The sequence below is a fragment of the Homarus americanus genome, unplaced genomic scaffold, assembly GCF_018991925.1.
Source record: "Homarus americanus isolate GMGI-L3 unplaced genomic scaffold, GMGI_Hamer_2.0 scaffold53139, whole genome shotgun sequence".
Taxonomy (NCBI): domain Eukaryota; kingdom Metazoa; phylum Arthropoda; class Malacostraca; order Decapoda; family Nephropidae; genus Homarus; species Homarus americanus.
In genome coordinates, this window is record NW_024748921.1 from 62250 (window position 1) to 80000 (window position 17751).

Genomic DNA, 17751 nt, shown 5'->3' on the forward strand with positions numbered 1-17751 from the left:
TGGATACTGGTAGTCTCGATGCTCCTACAGTTGGTGTCACCGAGAATACTGCCATTTGTTCTTTTGTCTTCCCAACGAACTCGGAGGATGGAACGTAGACTACGTTGGTGAAAGTTTTCAAGTTCCTTGAGGTGTCTGCTGTATGTGACCCATGTCTCACTGCCAAATAGCAGGGCAAGGAGGACCACTGCTCGATATATGTGCATCTTTGTAGAAAATTTCAGCTCCCTACAGCTGAAGATACGATTTCGGAGTCTGCCAAAGGCTTGAGATGCACATCTGATCCGATGTTTAATCTCTTCATCCATGTCTGCGGTGGTGGACAGATGGGAGCCGAGATACCGAAAGTGGGTAACATTCGAGAGGGTAGTACTGTTAAGCTGGATACATTATGGAGGTGTGGCTGAACCAAGGGCAGGCTGAAAGAGAATCTGAGTCTTACATACATTCACCTCAAGGCCGAAGTGTGCATACACATCTGTGTAGGTGTTCAGGATCTCCTGTAGGTGGCAATCAGTGTGAGAGACAAGGATGAGGTCGTCTGCATACTGAAGTTCAGTAATGGAAACTGCCAACACATTTCTTTCTGCCTGTGTTCAAAGGACCCTTCATCTGGTATTGAATGTCCACCCTGCTGGCTAAATTGACAGTGGCATGAGGAAGGAAGGCAGCGACGCAAATGGAAAAAGAGGGTTGGTGCCAGTACACATCCTTCTTTTACCCCCGTTTGGATGGGTAAGAACTCATTCTGGGTGCCATTGTGGAGTACACTGTCGTTCATGCCATCGTATGGAGTCGCCTCACAATGGCGATGAATTTTGGTGGGCAGCCAAAACGGCTGAGGGTCTGCCAGAGGGTTTCCTTGTTGACCGAGTTGAAGGCCTTGGTTAGGTCGATGAAGGCCATGTAAAGGTCACGAAGCTGTTCTCTGCACTTTCCCTGTATCTGGCGGGAAGCAAAGATCATGTCGGTCGTGCCACGTCATGCGAGGAAGCTTTCCGCCTCAAGCAGAAGCCTGTTTAAGAGGACTCGGGCGATAATCTTGCCAGCTACGGACAGCAGCGAGATCCCGCAGTAGTTACCACAGTCTCACCAGTCTCCCTTGTTCTTATAAATATTGACGATGGAGGCGTCTTTAAGAGCTTGGGGGATTTCCTCCTTTTCCCTTATATCTCCAGGAGAAAGAGGAGATGGCTGGTAAGCAGAGTTCCTCCTGCTTTATACACCTCAGCTTGAATTCCATCAGGCCCTGAGGCTTTGTAATTTTCCTCTGTTTGATGGCAGTAGCTACCTCATCCAGGGATGGGGGATAGCTGAGCTGGGTCAGCTCTGGATACTGAGGGACCTGCTGGGTAGTCAGGACATCCACATCGGAGTTTCGGTTGAGCATCGAATGGTAGTGCTCTTTCCAGCACTGAAGGATGCCTTCTTCATCTTTAATTAGGGAGTTACCATCGGATGAGAAGGGGGGCAGACTGCACCATGAGTGACTGGCCAATAAAATGTTTCAGTGGAATTTAAAAATTCGCACATCTTGTGTTGATCTGCAAGTTTTTGCATTTCACATGCTCACTTTTAAACCAGTCATTCTTTAGTTTGCGAAGTTCAAGCTGGGCCGCCGCTTTCTTCTTGCGGAATGTATCAGCTTTGGTCCGAGACTGAGTTTTTGTTAGGCAAAGTAGTTAAAGCAGCTCGTTTATCATCGACGAGTACATTGATTGCTGGGTCATTTTCATCAAACCAGTCCTGGTGTATTCTTTCGATCTGGCAGAGGGCCTCTTGGCAAGTTTTTCTCATGACAGTGTCGAGAATACCCCATTCGGCATTGGGATTTAAGTTGTTTGTTGTCAGGTTGTTTATCAGCCCATGTTTGAGCCGCTCTCTGAAAGCATGTGCTACCACTGGATCCTCCAGACGCTTAGTGTTAAAACCTCTTCTGGAGGCTTGTTGCCTTCGCTGTTTTGGGGCGAAGTGAAGTGAGAGCTTGTCTGAGCCACGCATGGCTCGGGTGATGAGGACATCTCGGCGATCTCTTTCTCTGACAATGATGTAGTCAACGAGATGCCAGTGTTTGGATCGTGAGTGTTGCCACGAACCCTTGAACTTGTCGGCCTGCCTAAAGGTATTGGTGATAGTGAGGCTGTGTGCAGCACACTTCCTGAGGAGGAATTGGCCGTGGGGATTAATTACACTTGCCTAGTCGATTTCTCCTTATGATTCCCTGCCAAATGTCATCCTCTGCATCCAGTGTTGGGGCGTATGCACTGATGAAAAAGGCATGACGTGAATGATTCAGTGGGACTCTGGGCGTCATGAGGTGCTCGTTGGTCCCAACAGGCATTTCAGTTAGCCTGTGTAGGATGCATTGGCGGACGGCAAAGCCAACTCCATAAATACGGTTTCTCTTTGCAGCAAGCTTACCCTTCCATAAGAATGTATAGCCAGAACCCTTTTCTGTGAGTTGACCCTCGTCTGGGAGCCGGGACTCACTAATGGCTGCTATGTCGATGTTATACCTAGCCAGCTCTTTTGCCACAAGGGCAGTTTTTCTTTCAGGACGCTCATTTGTGCCAATATCCAGAAGGGTCCTGACATTCCATGCAGCAACCATAAGAGGTTGTATAGTTTGTTTTTGTTTGGATCTGTGGGTATGATTGTTGTTTCGACCGCATAAGGATGACCTTACTGGGTGTGGTTGCCCAGTCAGATTGGTTCTTTAGGCACCTTTTCTAGCCCCCTCCCCATGTGGGGTGAGCAGGGTGGCTCCTCGAAAAGACTGCTTAGTCGCAGAGACAGGACCAGATTGCACTGCTGCCTAGATCCCAGTGCATAAACGACCATCTTATCTGTGCCGCCCATGTGCAGAGTTGTGACTCCCGGCAGTCATCTCTGCCTATCCACGTCGCCACTCGTCCGTCGCCATAGGACTTTTGGGGGAATAGGGGTTTTGATGATGATGATTATGATCTCTCTCACACACTCACACACACACACACACACACACACACACACACACACACACACACACACACACAACGTACCATACTCTTGACGACCTCGCCTGTCGCTGATGTCGGCCTTGAACCCATGAGAGCTGTTACTCGAGAACCTTCCTCCTCCTGCTCCCCCTTCCATCGTAAGTACATTATTCGTGGAGCTGTCATCATCACCATCGTTATCACCATTATTTCTCTGGGGTTCAAGGATTACTTTCTTTCTGGGGGTCCAACCTGAGGTCGAAAGAGTCGTCTGAGCGTCACTTTCGCTGCCTCTATAACTCTCTACTGTCGTGGTCAGAGCCCCATGAAGGTCCTCCTTGAATGGGTCATCAAGGTCGACCTTCTTTGTGGTCATCAAGGTTTTATCCTCACTGAAAAAGAAACAAAACAAATAAACAAATAAATTCGTACAGGTAATATATACAAGTCAGGTGTTTTACTCTTCCTAATTAAGCAACAAAGTTTATTTATATATTCCTTCACTACTTTATCATAACCAAATTTAAATATAAATTAAGTTAGGTTAGGTTACGTTATCTCTTCATTTTTGTCCAAAATTTAATCATCATAGCTGAACCAAACATGTTCACACACACACACACACACACATACACACACACACACACACACACACACACACACACACACACAAGAGCATCAAGTACCCATGGCCAGCATGAATGACCTGAGTGATAAACTGGATTCATTCAACATAACCACTGACCCGCTACCCTGCCACCACACACACTGATAAGATCCACTTTTTGATAAGGGAATAAAAATAATCATTGGGTAAACATTCTGAATTGATTGATGATTTTAAAATGCATTCACTAAATAATTTAACTCGGAAAAATAATATAATCAGTATTAAGTCTTTTCCACACTCAGTCACCGGCAGAGTTTTAATGTAGAATTTGGGGGATTTTCTGGGTTTTTTTTTTTTTATTCCTTTTTATCATTTTTTTAGTTTTTCGTTTTATTTTGTTTTTCTTTATTATAGTTTTTCGTTGATTTTCGTTTTTCTTGTTTCTTTGTTTTTCTTTTTTTACCTTTTTCGATTTTTTCTGTTTTTTTCTTTTTCATTTGTTTTAGTTTTTTTCTAGTTTTTAATCTGTTATTCATTTTTTATTTTTTTTTATTTGGTTGTTTTTTGCAGGAAGAGGACGAAGAGTTGATATATGAAGGGGGGTGAACGCGCTATGAGTGGGGAATTGAACGCTATAGTGAATTGAACGCCTTTATGAGTGGGGTGAACGCTATGAAGTGGGGTGAACGCTATGAAGTGGGGAGTGTGAACGCTATGAAGTGGGGTTGCATGCTATGAGTGGGGGTGAGCAGCGCTATGAAGTGGGAGGTGAACCTTTATGAAGTGGGGTTGCACGCTATGAAGTGGGGTGAACGCTATGAGGTGAGGTGAAAGCTGGGAGTAGGTGAACGCTATGTAGTAGGGGAGGTGAACGCTCGCTATGAAGTGGGGGGTGAACGCTAGCTATGAAGTGGGGGTGAACGCTATGAAGTGGGGGTGAACGCTGTGAAGTGGGTGGGTGAGACGCTATAGTGGTGGGTGAACGCTATGAAGTGGGGGTGAACGCTATGGGTGGTGTGAAAGCTGGAAGTGGGGGTGAAAGCTATGAAGTGGGGGTGAAAGCTATAGTAGGGAGGTGAACGCTGAAGTGGGGGGTGCACGCTACAGAGTGGAGGGTGAACGCTATGAAGTGGGGAGGTGAACGCTATTAAGTGGGGAAGTGAATGCTATGAAGTGGGGAGGTGAACGCTATGAAGTGGGGGGTGAACGCTTTATGATGATTTATGCGAATGCCTTTCCCTTCCCCCGGGGCGGAAATTAATTATAACGGTAATGGTAAGCACCAAGAGCCGAGTCCCGGAGTTAATACAGTGAATGAGAATCCATCCACTCACTCCCTCACTCATTCCCTCCCTCATTCTCTCACTCATTCCCTCCCTCATTCTCTCCCTCCCTCCCTCATTACTCTCTTCGTCTTTCCTCATTCTCTACCTCACTATGTTCTTCCTTCCTAATTCCTCTTTCCTCTCTCTCTCCCTCACTATTTTTCATTTCCTCCCTCATTCCTTCGTTCTCCTCCCTCCCTCCCTCCCTCACAGTCACTCTGCAACCGTGGGAACTTGTACAGCACCGTGGGAACTATTTTTGGACCGTGGGAACTATTTTCGGACCGTGGGAACTATTTTCGGACCGTAGGAACTATTTTTGGACATGGGAACTTTTTTAGACAGTGGGAACCTTTTTTGGACCGTGGGAACTATTTTTGGACCGTGGGGACTATTTTCGGACCGTAGGAACTAATTTTGGACCGTGGGAACTTTTTACTGTGGGAACTATTTTCGACCGCAGGAAACCGCTAATTTTGGACCGTGGAACTTTTTTAGACTGTGGAACTTTTTTGGACCGGGGAGAAATTTTTGACCAGGGGAACCATATTTGGATCGTGGGAACTTTTTTTGATCGTGGAAACTATTTTGAACAGTGGGAACTATTTCACCGTGGGAACTTTTTAGACAGTGGGAACCTTTTTGGACCGTGGGGAACGGTTTTGACCGGGGAACTTTTAGACCAGGTGAAACTACATTTTAGAATTAGAACTTTTTGGACTGTGGGAACTATTTTTTTGACCGTAGGAATTGGATCAGGGAACTTTTTTTGGACCGTGGGAACTTTTTTTGGACCGTGGGAACTATTGAACCGTGGGAACTATTTTTGGACCGTGGGATCATTTTTAGACCGTAGGAACTATTTTTAGACCGTGGGAACTTTTTTGGACCGTGGGAACTATTTTTGGACCGTGGGAACTATTTTCGACCGTGGGAACTATTTTTGGACCGTGGGAGCTTTTAACTGTACCGTGGGAGTTTCGACTGGACCGTGTGGGAAGATCGTATGCATCGTGGGAACTTCGCATCAGTGGACAGAATTTCCCTTGGATAGTAAAACAACTGATGTCAGACCTACCAGAACTTCCTCTACACACTGGTAAATAAACAGCGAGATCTTCATAGCAACATTAAAAAAAAATCATTTACTAATATTTAAACGTCAATTACAATCATTTATTTTATGTGTGTTGTTATTTATACTTTCCATAAATTGCTCAAAAAAAATTATCTGGTACACTCCCTCCCAAAGTGAAGCAGTATCGACCCTAAATGATACAGTAAAGTCACACACCTACACCACATGAGTCAGGGTTCAGAGACTCATTCCCGTGACTCAGTTTCAACCAACAGAAAAAGACTGAGCTTTTGACCTCAACTCTATATATGTTTTAGTAAAGTTGTAAGTCACAATGTTGCTGTAGCTGTATTCGTCTCAAATCTATCCGAAGCTATTACATCATTTTGAAACCTGAATTAAAAAAAATAATTAACTATAAAAATTGAAAATTAGTTATTTAGTACTGATGATCTTATTAGAAACAGTATATATATGGTCCACTGTACACTAAGACCACCTCTACTACACAAAGGGGACACTGTATTCGGCTCTAGGGGGATGAACTCGACCCTGCGTACTTGAGGTAGGTGTATCCACTCAGCCACCGCACATCAAACATTAATCAACATTACCTAAACTACAGTTCTTAATGTTAGTAATTGTGTAGTATGTTAACGAATGGAATTTGAGGTGATAAAATATGATATCCTCTCTGGGAGTCCCTGACAACATCACCTTTACTGTACAGACGCAAGACTCATAAACACAATATAATGACGCCTCTCTCTCTCTCTCTCTCTCTCTCTCTCTCTCTCTCTCTCTCTCTCTCTCTCTCTCTCTCTCAACTATTTCATGGATATTAAAAAAACTGCGTAATTTCCACACTGTCATTAGGAGCAACACACACACACCACACAGACCAGCACAACACAACACAACATAACACATTACAACACAACACACCACACAACACACCACAACATATAATAAACCAACATCAAAATGAATTCGAATTTCATCATCATCATCATCATCATCATCATCATATTTCATCGTGGAATAAACGGTAGCGGCATTAACTTACGGAGCTTCGTTAAGAACCTAACGAAGCGGGATTCAACACAAGCTCTCGCCCAATTACTGCTCGGCCTTTACTCCTTCAGCCAGTCAATAACGGAGCTCTTCACCTGAGTACGTTATTATTGGTCCGCTGAGAGACCTTCAGCATCGCGAGAGCTAAACCCGAAAGCATGTTTACATTCGAGATATTTTTCTTGAATATAAAGTTTTTCAAAAGTTATATCATCAAGAGCGAGAAGTTATAGAGTAAAAGTAGTAGTTTTAGATGGCTGGCAGGTGGTTAAATAAGGTCACTGAGGTGGGATAAATTAATTAGGTTGTAGAAGACAGGTAGGTGAGGTTAAGGGGGTTGATGGGGGGGGGGGCGTAGGTACCCTTGAGAGATGGATATATGGTGATACTTGTATGTTTATATTACTATTACTACTACTACCACTACTGCTGCTACTATTACGACTACTACCACTATTACAACTACTATACCAACCACTACTACTGCTACTACCATAACCAGTCACCAACACCCAACATGAACCTCCTCATCATCACCACTACCATCACCACACCAACCAACACCTAAGCGCCCTCACCATCACCACCAGCCACACACGGCACCAGCCACACACGGCACTCTTACAGCCTAACACAGTGTCAATATGTACCGTACCAATAATTATGCTCCCCCCACTACCCCTACCCTCCCTCTATCTCCCCCTCACCTCCCTCCCCCTCATTTTCCCTCCTCCCTCATCTCCTCCCCTCACTCCCCCCCTCCCTCATCTCCCCTCACCTTCCTCCCAGGACCTGAACTCATTTTAAAGGATTATCTATCTGTTAATGGCATGGGGGTGGGAAGAGAGTGGAAGGAGGGGAAGGGGAGGAAGGAGGAGAAGGGAGAGAAGGAGGAAGGGAGGAAAGGAGGGGAAGGGAGGGAAGGAGGAGGAAGGGGCGGGAAGGAGGGGGAAGGGGAGTGTAGGAGGAAGGGAGAGGGGGGGAAGAGAGTGGAGGGGAAGAGAGAGAAGTGAGAGAGAGAGGGGTAGGAGATGAGACAGACAGACAGACAGACAAGATATATATAACACACGGAGATATAATCCTACCTTCTGCTATATTGAGTCTTATTCAATCCAGGTTAATCTTGCAAATCCCTAATCCCTTGCAAATCCCCCCCCCCTACTGAGGCATTACCGGATTGGGTATTTGATCACTTTAGCTAAATTATTATTTCAGTTATTATCTCCAATCCGACTAAACTGACGATAGACTGAAGTATCGATCAATTTTGTCTATTAACCTATTTATTTATTTAACTATTTGTCTATTTATCATTTGTCTAATTATCTATTTGTCAATTTCACTTAATTATCTATTTATCTATTTAGTTATTTGTCTATTTTGTCTATTTGTCTATTTTGTCTATTTATCTATTTGTCTATTTATCTATTTGTCAATTAATCTAATTATCTATTTATCTATTTAGTTATTTGTCTATTTTGTCTATTTGTCTATTTTGTCTATTTATCTATTTGTCTATTTATCTATTTGTCAATTAATCTAATTATCTATTTATCTATTTAGTTATTTGTCTATTTTGTCTATTTATCTATCTGTCTACCTTTTACGTTGGGTATAATCAGTGAAACCGACTGAACTGAGTATTTATCTGTCTATCGGTCTATTTGTTTGTCTGTCTATCTATCTATCTATCTATCTATCTACGGGTATCACTACTGAACTAATGAATCAACAATCCCATCAACCAATCATGAACTGTCTATAAAAAAAAAAACGAAACACTTATCCTAAAAGTCATTGGTTCATTCAAGTCCCCCGTTTTCTATGAGGTCCTATATCACGTTTTCTTTGATGGGTTCTATTTAAGTTTCTGACCCCCGTTTTCTATGTGTGAATTACTATGTTTACTTTTTTGTGTGTTTTGTTTTTGTTCTCTCTCTCTCTCTCTCTCTGCCCCACAGACCATAAACCGTCGCAGATAACGTGACCATTTCAATAGTGTTGGTGGTGGTAATTACTGAGACCAGAGTACTTTCTATATACTCAAGAGCCTTATGGGACAAGTCAGTGTTAATCTACTACCATAAGTGCGTCTCTAAGTGTATGTGTGTAAGTGTCTGTCAGTACCCAGGTCAAGATCCAGTCTTTGTAAGTGACTTAAGTGCATACGTTTATAAGTGCTTAAAAGTATTCAGAGTCACTAATCTTAACGTGGGTTTTCGATTGCCCTACTTATATTTATGTAGATGCTGTTAGTAGTGAGGTCATAGTGACGTCATAAGTTATCAGGGACGTCTAGTGCAGGAAAACTCGACAAATGATGACGTCAGAGTAGAGGATGAGAGTGTGACGTGTCAGGTGGTGTCAACAAATTAAAAATACGCAGCGATTTCTGTTGAATCTTACAACTCAGAGAAAGAGAGATAGAGAGGAAGAGGGGGAAAAGAGAAAAAAGACATAACGAATCAGAAAGGAGAGAAATCCACAGAGACTGGAACATGTAAACAAATCCACAGGTAAATCCGACTCGACGTCCGACGAACGGTTAGACATCAACACCTCCACTGGAATAGTGTGTACAGTAGCGCCCTCATTCACCCTCCACCGAGGTCCAAAAAGATTAAATTAAACTTCAAAATAAACTAACAAATCACTCCGCGTGTATCCTAAACCAATGATACGTTGTTTTTGTACAGATATTAAATGGAAAATACTTTATCTAACTAAATAATAATAATAGTATTAGTAGTAGTATCATTATATTAGTAACATTAACCACTAATATCAATATCTTTCGCAACATTACCGAACCCCAGCCTGATAAATCCACCCGAGCCTTACCTGTATACCAGCTGTGGTAATCAACACCTGCACACACACACACCTGACCACCACTACAATAATCCAATCAAACACCAAACTCAAACACACCGACAAGTTACCCATCGCTCCAGAGAGTTATTGTTAAGTTCACTTCTGATTTAAACCCGAATTCGAACCGGAATATGAAACAACGTGAACAAGCTTAAATTCAATTCAAATTCTTGATACATTTAAACCAGGATTCGAGACAGATTATGAAACAGCGTGAGCAACACCAGACGTAAGCCTCAGGTAGCGAATATCAACTCTGAAAGGTTCGACATATTGAAGTGCTTGTGTGTGATTTGAACCGGGATTCGACTTAGGATACGAAGCTTCATAACCAACACACAACAATGAAACCATGTTCACAAATTCGAGTCATAAGGTTTCGAAACATTTCTATTCTTGGCTAGTGGTTCAAAACATGATTCGAACCAGAAACCGAACCCCAACTACCAAACCCTCAATACACAATACACCATAAGGGAGTCACACCCCAACTTCATAACTAATTCATAAAGGGTTACGCATCAACATAGCCTCCTCTGCCAGAACAAGTTTCCTGCCCAGGTAATCGTTCAATAATTAACCACACCGAGGATTATATTACCACTGTAGGTTTTTGAATCGATTGACTCCTGTGATGACCGATCCATTACAACACTATTACTAATATATCTTTAACTAAACTCTAACAAACTAGGACTTTATTAACCTAACCTAACCTGACTTAAGCGCGCAACATGGCTAGTTAATGACACTATTCCCTCAACAATTTAAAATTGCAAGAGAACTATATATATATATTTTTTAGTATTACATCAACATAATTACTGCCAACATAAGAACAATATTACGAAAGAGAAACAATACATACAGCTCTAATAGTCCAACCCAACCCACCAAACCTAACCTAACCAACCCAGTCCAGTTCAGTCCAGTCCAGTCCAACCCAGATCAGTCCAGTCCAACCCAGTCCAACCCAGTCCAACCCGCCAATCCTAACCGAACCTAATGTAGCCAAAACTATCCCATGATTGTCAGGTTTAATTACTTCAGGTTTGGTTAGTTCAGGTTAGGTTAGGATAGTTTAGGTTGGGTTAGGTTAGGTTCGTTCAGGTCAGTTCAGGTTAGGTTAGGTTAGGTTAGCACTATTTTCTAAAGTCATCCCAAACTCAATATATTTTTTTTCAGACTGCTACAACTTTTCCCTCAAGATGCTAATGATGACTAATTACCAGTGGTCTTCATCCCAGGACAATTATGCCATAAATTTACTCTTAATTGATGACGTCATAACGAGCTGACGTCATAACGAGCTGACGACATATTTTACGTCATTAAGTATGATATCTTTACCAGGTGACGACAATACTATATATAAAAAAAATGGATCACCTAAAGATTAGACACCCCAGTTTATTTCACCTGAAGATTAATCACCCTAACGCTACCTGGGGGAAGGGGGGGGTTAGGTTATGATAGGTTAAGGGATAAAGGTAGAGGTGGTTAAGTAAAGGTAGGTTAATAAGGTAGGTTTAGGTTATGTTAGGTCAGGTTCTATTAGGTTCTATGCATTGTCGTTTCCATTTTTGTGTTTAATATCATATTAGTGTGCAGGACAAATTTCAACCAATTCAGACAATTCCTTCTGGTGTCACCTTTTTCTATACCTTTATCAGGTTTGGTTAGGTTAAGGTAGGTTTGGTTAGGTTAAGGTAGGTTTGGTTAGGTTAAGGTAGGTTTGGTTAGGTTTAGGTTAAGGTAGGTTTGGTTAGGTTAAGGTAGGTTTGGTTAGGTTAAGGTAGGTTTGGTTAGGTTAAGGTAGGTTTGGTTAGGTTAGGTTACGCTTCAGGTGACAAACAGTGAGGATGGAAAAATCTTGACGTGATCTGTTTTCTTACCCGTTGTTCCTAATTGTTTACTCTCTGGCTACCGTCAACACACGTATTCCTCCCAGCTGGTCTCTGTCTGTGTCCCTATCTACAAGTAATTATTTCCTTGAGGCGAGAAACTACACCACACACCATAACTCTCCTCTTCTTCTAACTAAAAATATCTTCTGTTTACGAATATGACGAACATTCATAGTGGAAAATTAACACCAACAAAACACTACTAGAGTTACAATGGTGCTGATATTCTCTACTTGGCAACTTAAACTGACTCCACTTACGAGCGATAGATGGCGCTGAGATACGAGAGAGAGCGTGGGAGGGACTGAAGCTTTTTCTGAGGTTTGAGTAAATATTTGATGATTCCGGGATAGCTGAAAGCAGATGTTTGTGTTCGCTGTATTATAAGTCGCCATTCGGTCTAGTTTTATTTTGTTTCTGTTCATCTTTTTCTATAAATTCATCTATGTTTACACTGCAAGTATTTCATTTACACTCGTCTGCACTTTTACAGCAATAACAATAAAAAAAAAAACACCACTTGATGTTTGACACTGGTTTCTGGGAAGTGACAAGGTTAGAATTCAATTTTGTACAACTCATAAACGGTATGTTATTTATTCAACCAATTTCCATGAAGCTTAAATGTAAGTTCTTGTGAAGTGTATACATAAAAATAACACTGAAATCCTTGACGCTCTGGATTAAAACATTCTTCAATATATAATGTTGGGATCACCTGAAGCTCTCGGCCCCTCCCCAGCCTATTTCACCTGAACATTTAACACCCTAACAGTACCTGCAGGATTTAGGTTTGGTTATGGTGAGGGTGGTTAAAATTCAGGTGAAATGAGCTTGGATGACTAAACCCCTTGACGACAATGATAATCTCTTGAGTACGATGACTTAACCCCTTGAGTACGATGACTTAACCCTTGAGTACGATGACTTAACCACTTAAATACGATGACTTAACCCCCTTGAGTACGATGAATTAACCCTTAAATACGATGACTTAACCCCTTGAGTACGATGACTTAACCCCTTGAGTACGATGACTTAACCACTTAAATACGATGACTTAACTCCTTAAATACGATGAATTAACCCCTTAAATACGATGAATTAACCCCTTAAATACGATGACTTAACCCCTTAAATACGATGACTTCTCCCTTGAGTACGATGACTTAACCACTTAAATACGATGACTCTACCCCTTGAGTACGATGACTTAACCCCTTAAATACGATGACTTAACCCTTAAATACGATGACTTAACCCCTTGAGTACAAATTCTCTTTAATATGATAAACAAGACGCTCCAATAACACTACAGTCAACCGAACACTAAAGATGAACATTTATAAAACAAGAAACATTAATAGTTTAGTTGGCACATCATATATAAACCTAACCTAGCATAATATGTCAGTTACCCCTCTTAAATCACAAGTTTTCTTTAATAAAAGGTAAACAACATGAGACCACCGCCCCTCCTCCGGCCAGGACCTCACCAGACCCGAGCAGCGTAATCAGTCAGGCTTGGGAGGGGGAGGGGCAGGCCCTGGTCTTTTGTCACAGGTAACAGGTCATTTTTGTGGCAATACTCGCAGGATGGGGCCATTGTGAGAGCCCATTCCCCCCTACCTCCCCCCTACCTCCCCTACCCCACCACTACAAAAAACCTACGGAATATCTATTAAAATCCTCAAAAGGCCATTTAAACCCATTGGTGTAACAGTTAATAGCTATCGGTTCAGTTTGGTATATATGATAATTCTCTTTACAATAGAGTTTAATAGATATACCTTATAATAGTGAGCTGTATATTCACGTATATGATAGACAGAGGGTTGACGTATCTATCTATCTATCTGTCTGTCTGTCTGTCTATCTATCTATCTATCTATCTACACCTGAAGATCTTTGAACGTCTCTAAATGTCCATCTTTCTCCTCCACCTCTGTCTGTCTATCTGTCTGTCTGTCTGTCTGTCTCCCAAACCCAAAACAAGACCAAAATAATTACACGAAAAACTCACACGTAACGAATATAATTAAGTTAAAAAAGGTCAATATATTTCATGGTTCATTAAACGAAATAATTACCTAAATTATAACTCTTTCACCTCGACTCCTGTGTTAACTTGTATCTATAATGAGCTTGGAAAATATAATAATGACTAAAAAAAAAAAAATCTAAAAAGTAAAGGATTTTGTGGGGGTTTTTATGGTTTTATGGACTGGAGGTTTTGTTGTGTGTGTGTGTGTGTGTGTGTGTGTGTGTGTGTGTGTGTGTGTGTGTGTGTGTGATTCTCCTTGCTCGTCTAAGTGGTTCCGTATGCAGGTCTATATGTATGAGTGTGTACGTATGCATAATGTAAGTGTGTACATATATGTATTAATGTATAATAAATGTATAAACACACATGTAGTTGCTTCTCTCCTCACACAAAATATACATAGATAAATTAAATACTGTCCCTTCCTTCTTTCCTCCTACACCCACCGTCACCCTCTCTGCCTCACCCAACCCACCCATCCCACCTTGTTTTCCTCCCTCACCATCCGTCCTCCCACCTATCCCACCCATCTTCATCCTCACCCTCTGCCTCACCCAATCCACCCATCCCATTCCCTTCTCTCCCTTCCATCTCTCCCTCCTCCTCTCACCTCTACCTTACACCTTCAATCATAACTCATAATACCTATTCATTACCTGACCTCACAGGTATACACGTATGCAATATTTCCAACACACACACACACACACACACACACACACACACACACACACACACACACACACACACCACACCACAACACACCTAACCACACCTCCCCCCACCACATCATCATCCCTGAATATCAAATTAAACTAAATGATCTTATAAGCTGTATTGGTGGCACAGAAGGACGCTTATTTATGGCTCTTATTTACTGTGGGACTATAACATCAAATAGGATTCCCCCTCCCCTGAGTCCCCCCCGCCTGAGAACCTGGTGGAGAGAGAGAGAGAGAGAGAGAGAGAGAGAGAGAGACTCTCCCACAAAATCTCCAATCTCTTGTAAACACACACACACACACACACACACACACATATGTATGTATATATAAATGTGTACACAAACGCACAATGCACATTATTAAGCATTGTTGTTCAAAATAATAACCTCATTTGCATATATATTAGACTCAGATTGTACGAGCATTTAAAATCACACACACACACACAAATTGCAATAAAGTTTACATGGAAAATTTTTTACTTACTTATCATCCGGTTCTTCTTCTCTGTTATCCGGCATCCTCACTCCATTATCCGGTACCCTTACTCCAACATCCGTCACCCTTACTCCATTGTCCGGCACCCTCACTCCAACATCCGGCACCCTTACTCCATCATCCGGCATCCTCACTCCATTATCCGTCACCCTTAGTCTATTATACGTAACCCTTACTCCATCATCCGTCACCCTTACTCCAACATCCGTCACCCTTACTTCATTATCCGTCACCCTCAGTCCATCATCCGTCACCCTTACTCCATTATCCGTCACCCTTACTCCATCATCCGTCACCCTTACTTCATTATCCGTCACCCTCAAGTCCATCATCCGTCACCCTTACTCCATTATCCGTCACCCTTACTCCATTATCCGTCACCCTCAGTCTATTATCCGTCACCCTTACTCCATCATCCGTCACCCTTACTCCCTCATCCGTCATCCTTACTCCAACATCCGTCACCCTTACTCCGTTATCCGTCACCCTTACTCTCATCCGTCACCTTACTCCATCATCCGTCTCCTACTCTTATCCGTCACCCTCAGTTCATCATCTATCACCCTTACTCCATTATCCGTCACCCTCAGTTCATCATCCGTCACCCTTACTCCATTATCCGTCATCCGTACTCCAACATCCGTCACCCTTACTCCATCATCCGTCACCCATACTCCATTATCCGTCACCCTTACTCCATTATCCGTCACCCTTACTCCATTATCGTCATCCTACTCCATTATCCGTCACCTCAGTCCATCATCCGTCTTACTCCATCATCCGTCACCCTTACTCCGTCATTCGTCACCCTTACTCCATCATCCGTCACCCTTACTCCATTATCCGTCACCCTTACTCCACCATCCGTCACCCTCAGTCCATCATCCGTCACCTTACTCCATTATCCGTCACCCTCAGTCCATCATCCGTCACCCTTCCATTATCCGTCACCCTTACTCCATTATCCGTCACCCTTACTCCACCATCGTCACCTTACTCCATTATCCGTCATCCTTACTCCATTATCCGTCTGCCACTCCATCATTCGTCACCCTTACTCCATCATCCGTCACCCATACTCCATTATCCGTCATCCTACTCCATTATCCGTCACCCTCAGTCCATCATCCGTCACCCTTACTCCATCATTCGTCACCTTACTCCATTATCCGTCACCCATACTCCATTATCCATCACCCTCAGTCCATCATCCGTCACCCTTACTCCATCATTCGTCACCCTTACTCCATTATCCGTCACCCTCACTCCACCATCCGTCACCCTTACTCCATTATCCGTCATCCTTACTCCATTATCCGTCACCCTTACTCCATCATTCGTCACCCTTACTCCATCATCCGTCACCCTCAGTCCATCATCCGTCACCCTTACTCCATTATCCGTCACCCTACTCCATCATCCGTCACCCTCAGTCCATCATCCGTCACCCTTACTCCATTATCCGTCATCCTTACTCCATTATCCGTCACCCTCAGTCCATCATCCGTCACCCTTACTCCATCATTCGTCACCCTTACTCCATTATCCGTCACCCTTACTCCATCATTCGTCCTCTACTCCATCATCCGTCACCCTCAGTCCACCATCCATCACCCTTATCCATTATCGTCACCCTTACTCCATTATCCGTCACCCTTACTCCATTATCCGTCACCCTTACTCCACCATCCGTCACCTTACTCCATTATCCGTCATCCTTACTCCATTATCCGTCACCCTTACTCCATCATTCGTCCTTACTCCATCATCCGTCACCCATACTCCATTATCCGTCATCCTTACTCATTATCCGTCACCCTCAGTCCATCATCCGTCACCCTTACTCCATCATTCGTCACCACTCCATTATCCATCACCCATACTCCATTATCCGTCACCCTCAGTCCATCATCGTCACCCTTACTCCATCATTCGTCACCCTTACTCCATTATCCGTCACCCTACTCCACCATCCGTCTTTACTCATTATCCGTCATCCTTACTCCATTATCCGTCACCCTTACTCCATCATTCGTCACCCTACTCCATCATCCGTCACCCTCAGTCCATCATCCGTCACCCTTACTCCATTATCCGTCACCTTACTCCATCATCCGTCACCCTCAGTCCATCATCCGTCACCCTTACTCCATTATCGTCATCCTTACTCCATTATCCGTCACCCTCAGTCCATCATCCGTCACCCTTACTCCATCATTCGTCACCCTTACTCCATTATCCGTCACCCTTACTCCATCATTCGTCACCCTTACTCCATCATCCGTCACCCTCAGTCCACCATCCGTCACCCTTACTCCATTATCCGTCACCCTCAGTCCATCATCCGTCACCCTCAGTCCATCATCCGTCACCCTTACTCCATCATCCGTCACCCTTACTCCATCATCCGTCATTAAGACCTCATCACCAACAAGAGTAACAGTTCTATTATCACCATCACTATCACCATCATAACCAACAGCATCACTATCACCATCATCATCAACAACAGCAGCATCATCATCACCATCATCACCATCATCACCATCAACTACAGCAGGTGAAATGAGTCGTGTCTAACAGCAGGAGGAGCGTCAGGAGAGGAACTGACGTCATCATCAAAACAACAACCGCC

The 17751-nt window shown here is 43.1% G+C and overlaps 1 protein-coding gene across 1 annotated transcript in view; it reads right to left on the reverse strand.

Annotated features, from left to right (window-relative positions):
• The window catches only part of LOC121853227, a 74620-nt gene extending 58987 nt beyond the window's left edge, over positions 1–15633 (reverse strand). The window contains exons 1-2 of the mRNA XM_042347234.1: positions 15105–15633; positions 3042–3370 (exon numbers count right to left, since the gene is read on the reverse strand). Of these exons, the coding sequence (XP_042203168.1) occupies positions 3042–3370; positions 15105–15448 (673 nt within the window). The 5' untranslated portion in view covers positions 15449–15633. The remainder of the gene's footprint in view (positions 1–3041; positions 3371–15104) is intronic.
• Positions 15634–17751: the final 2118 nt, after the last annotated feature.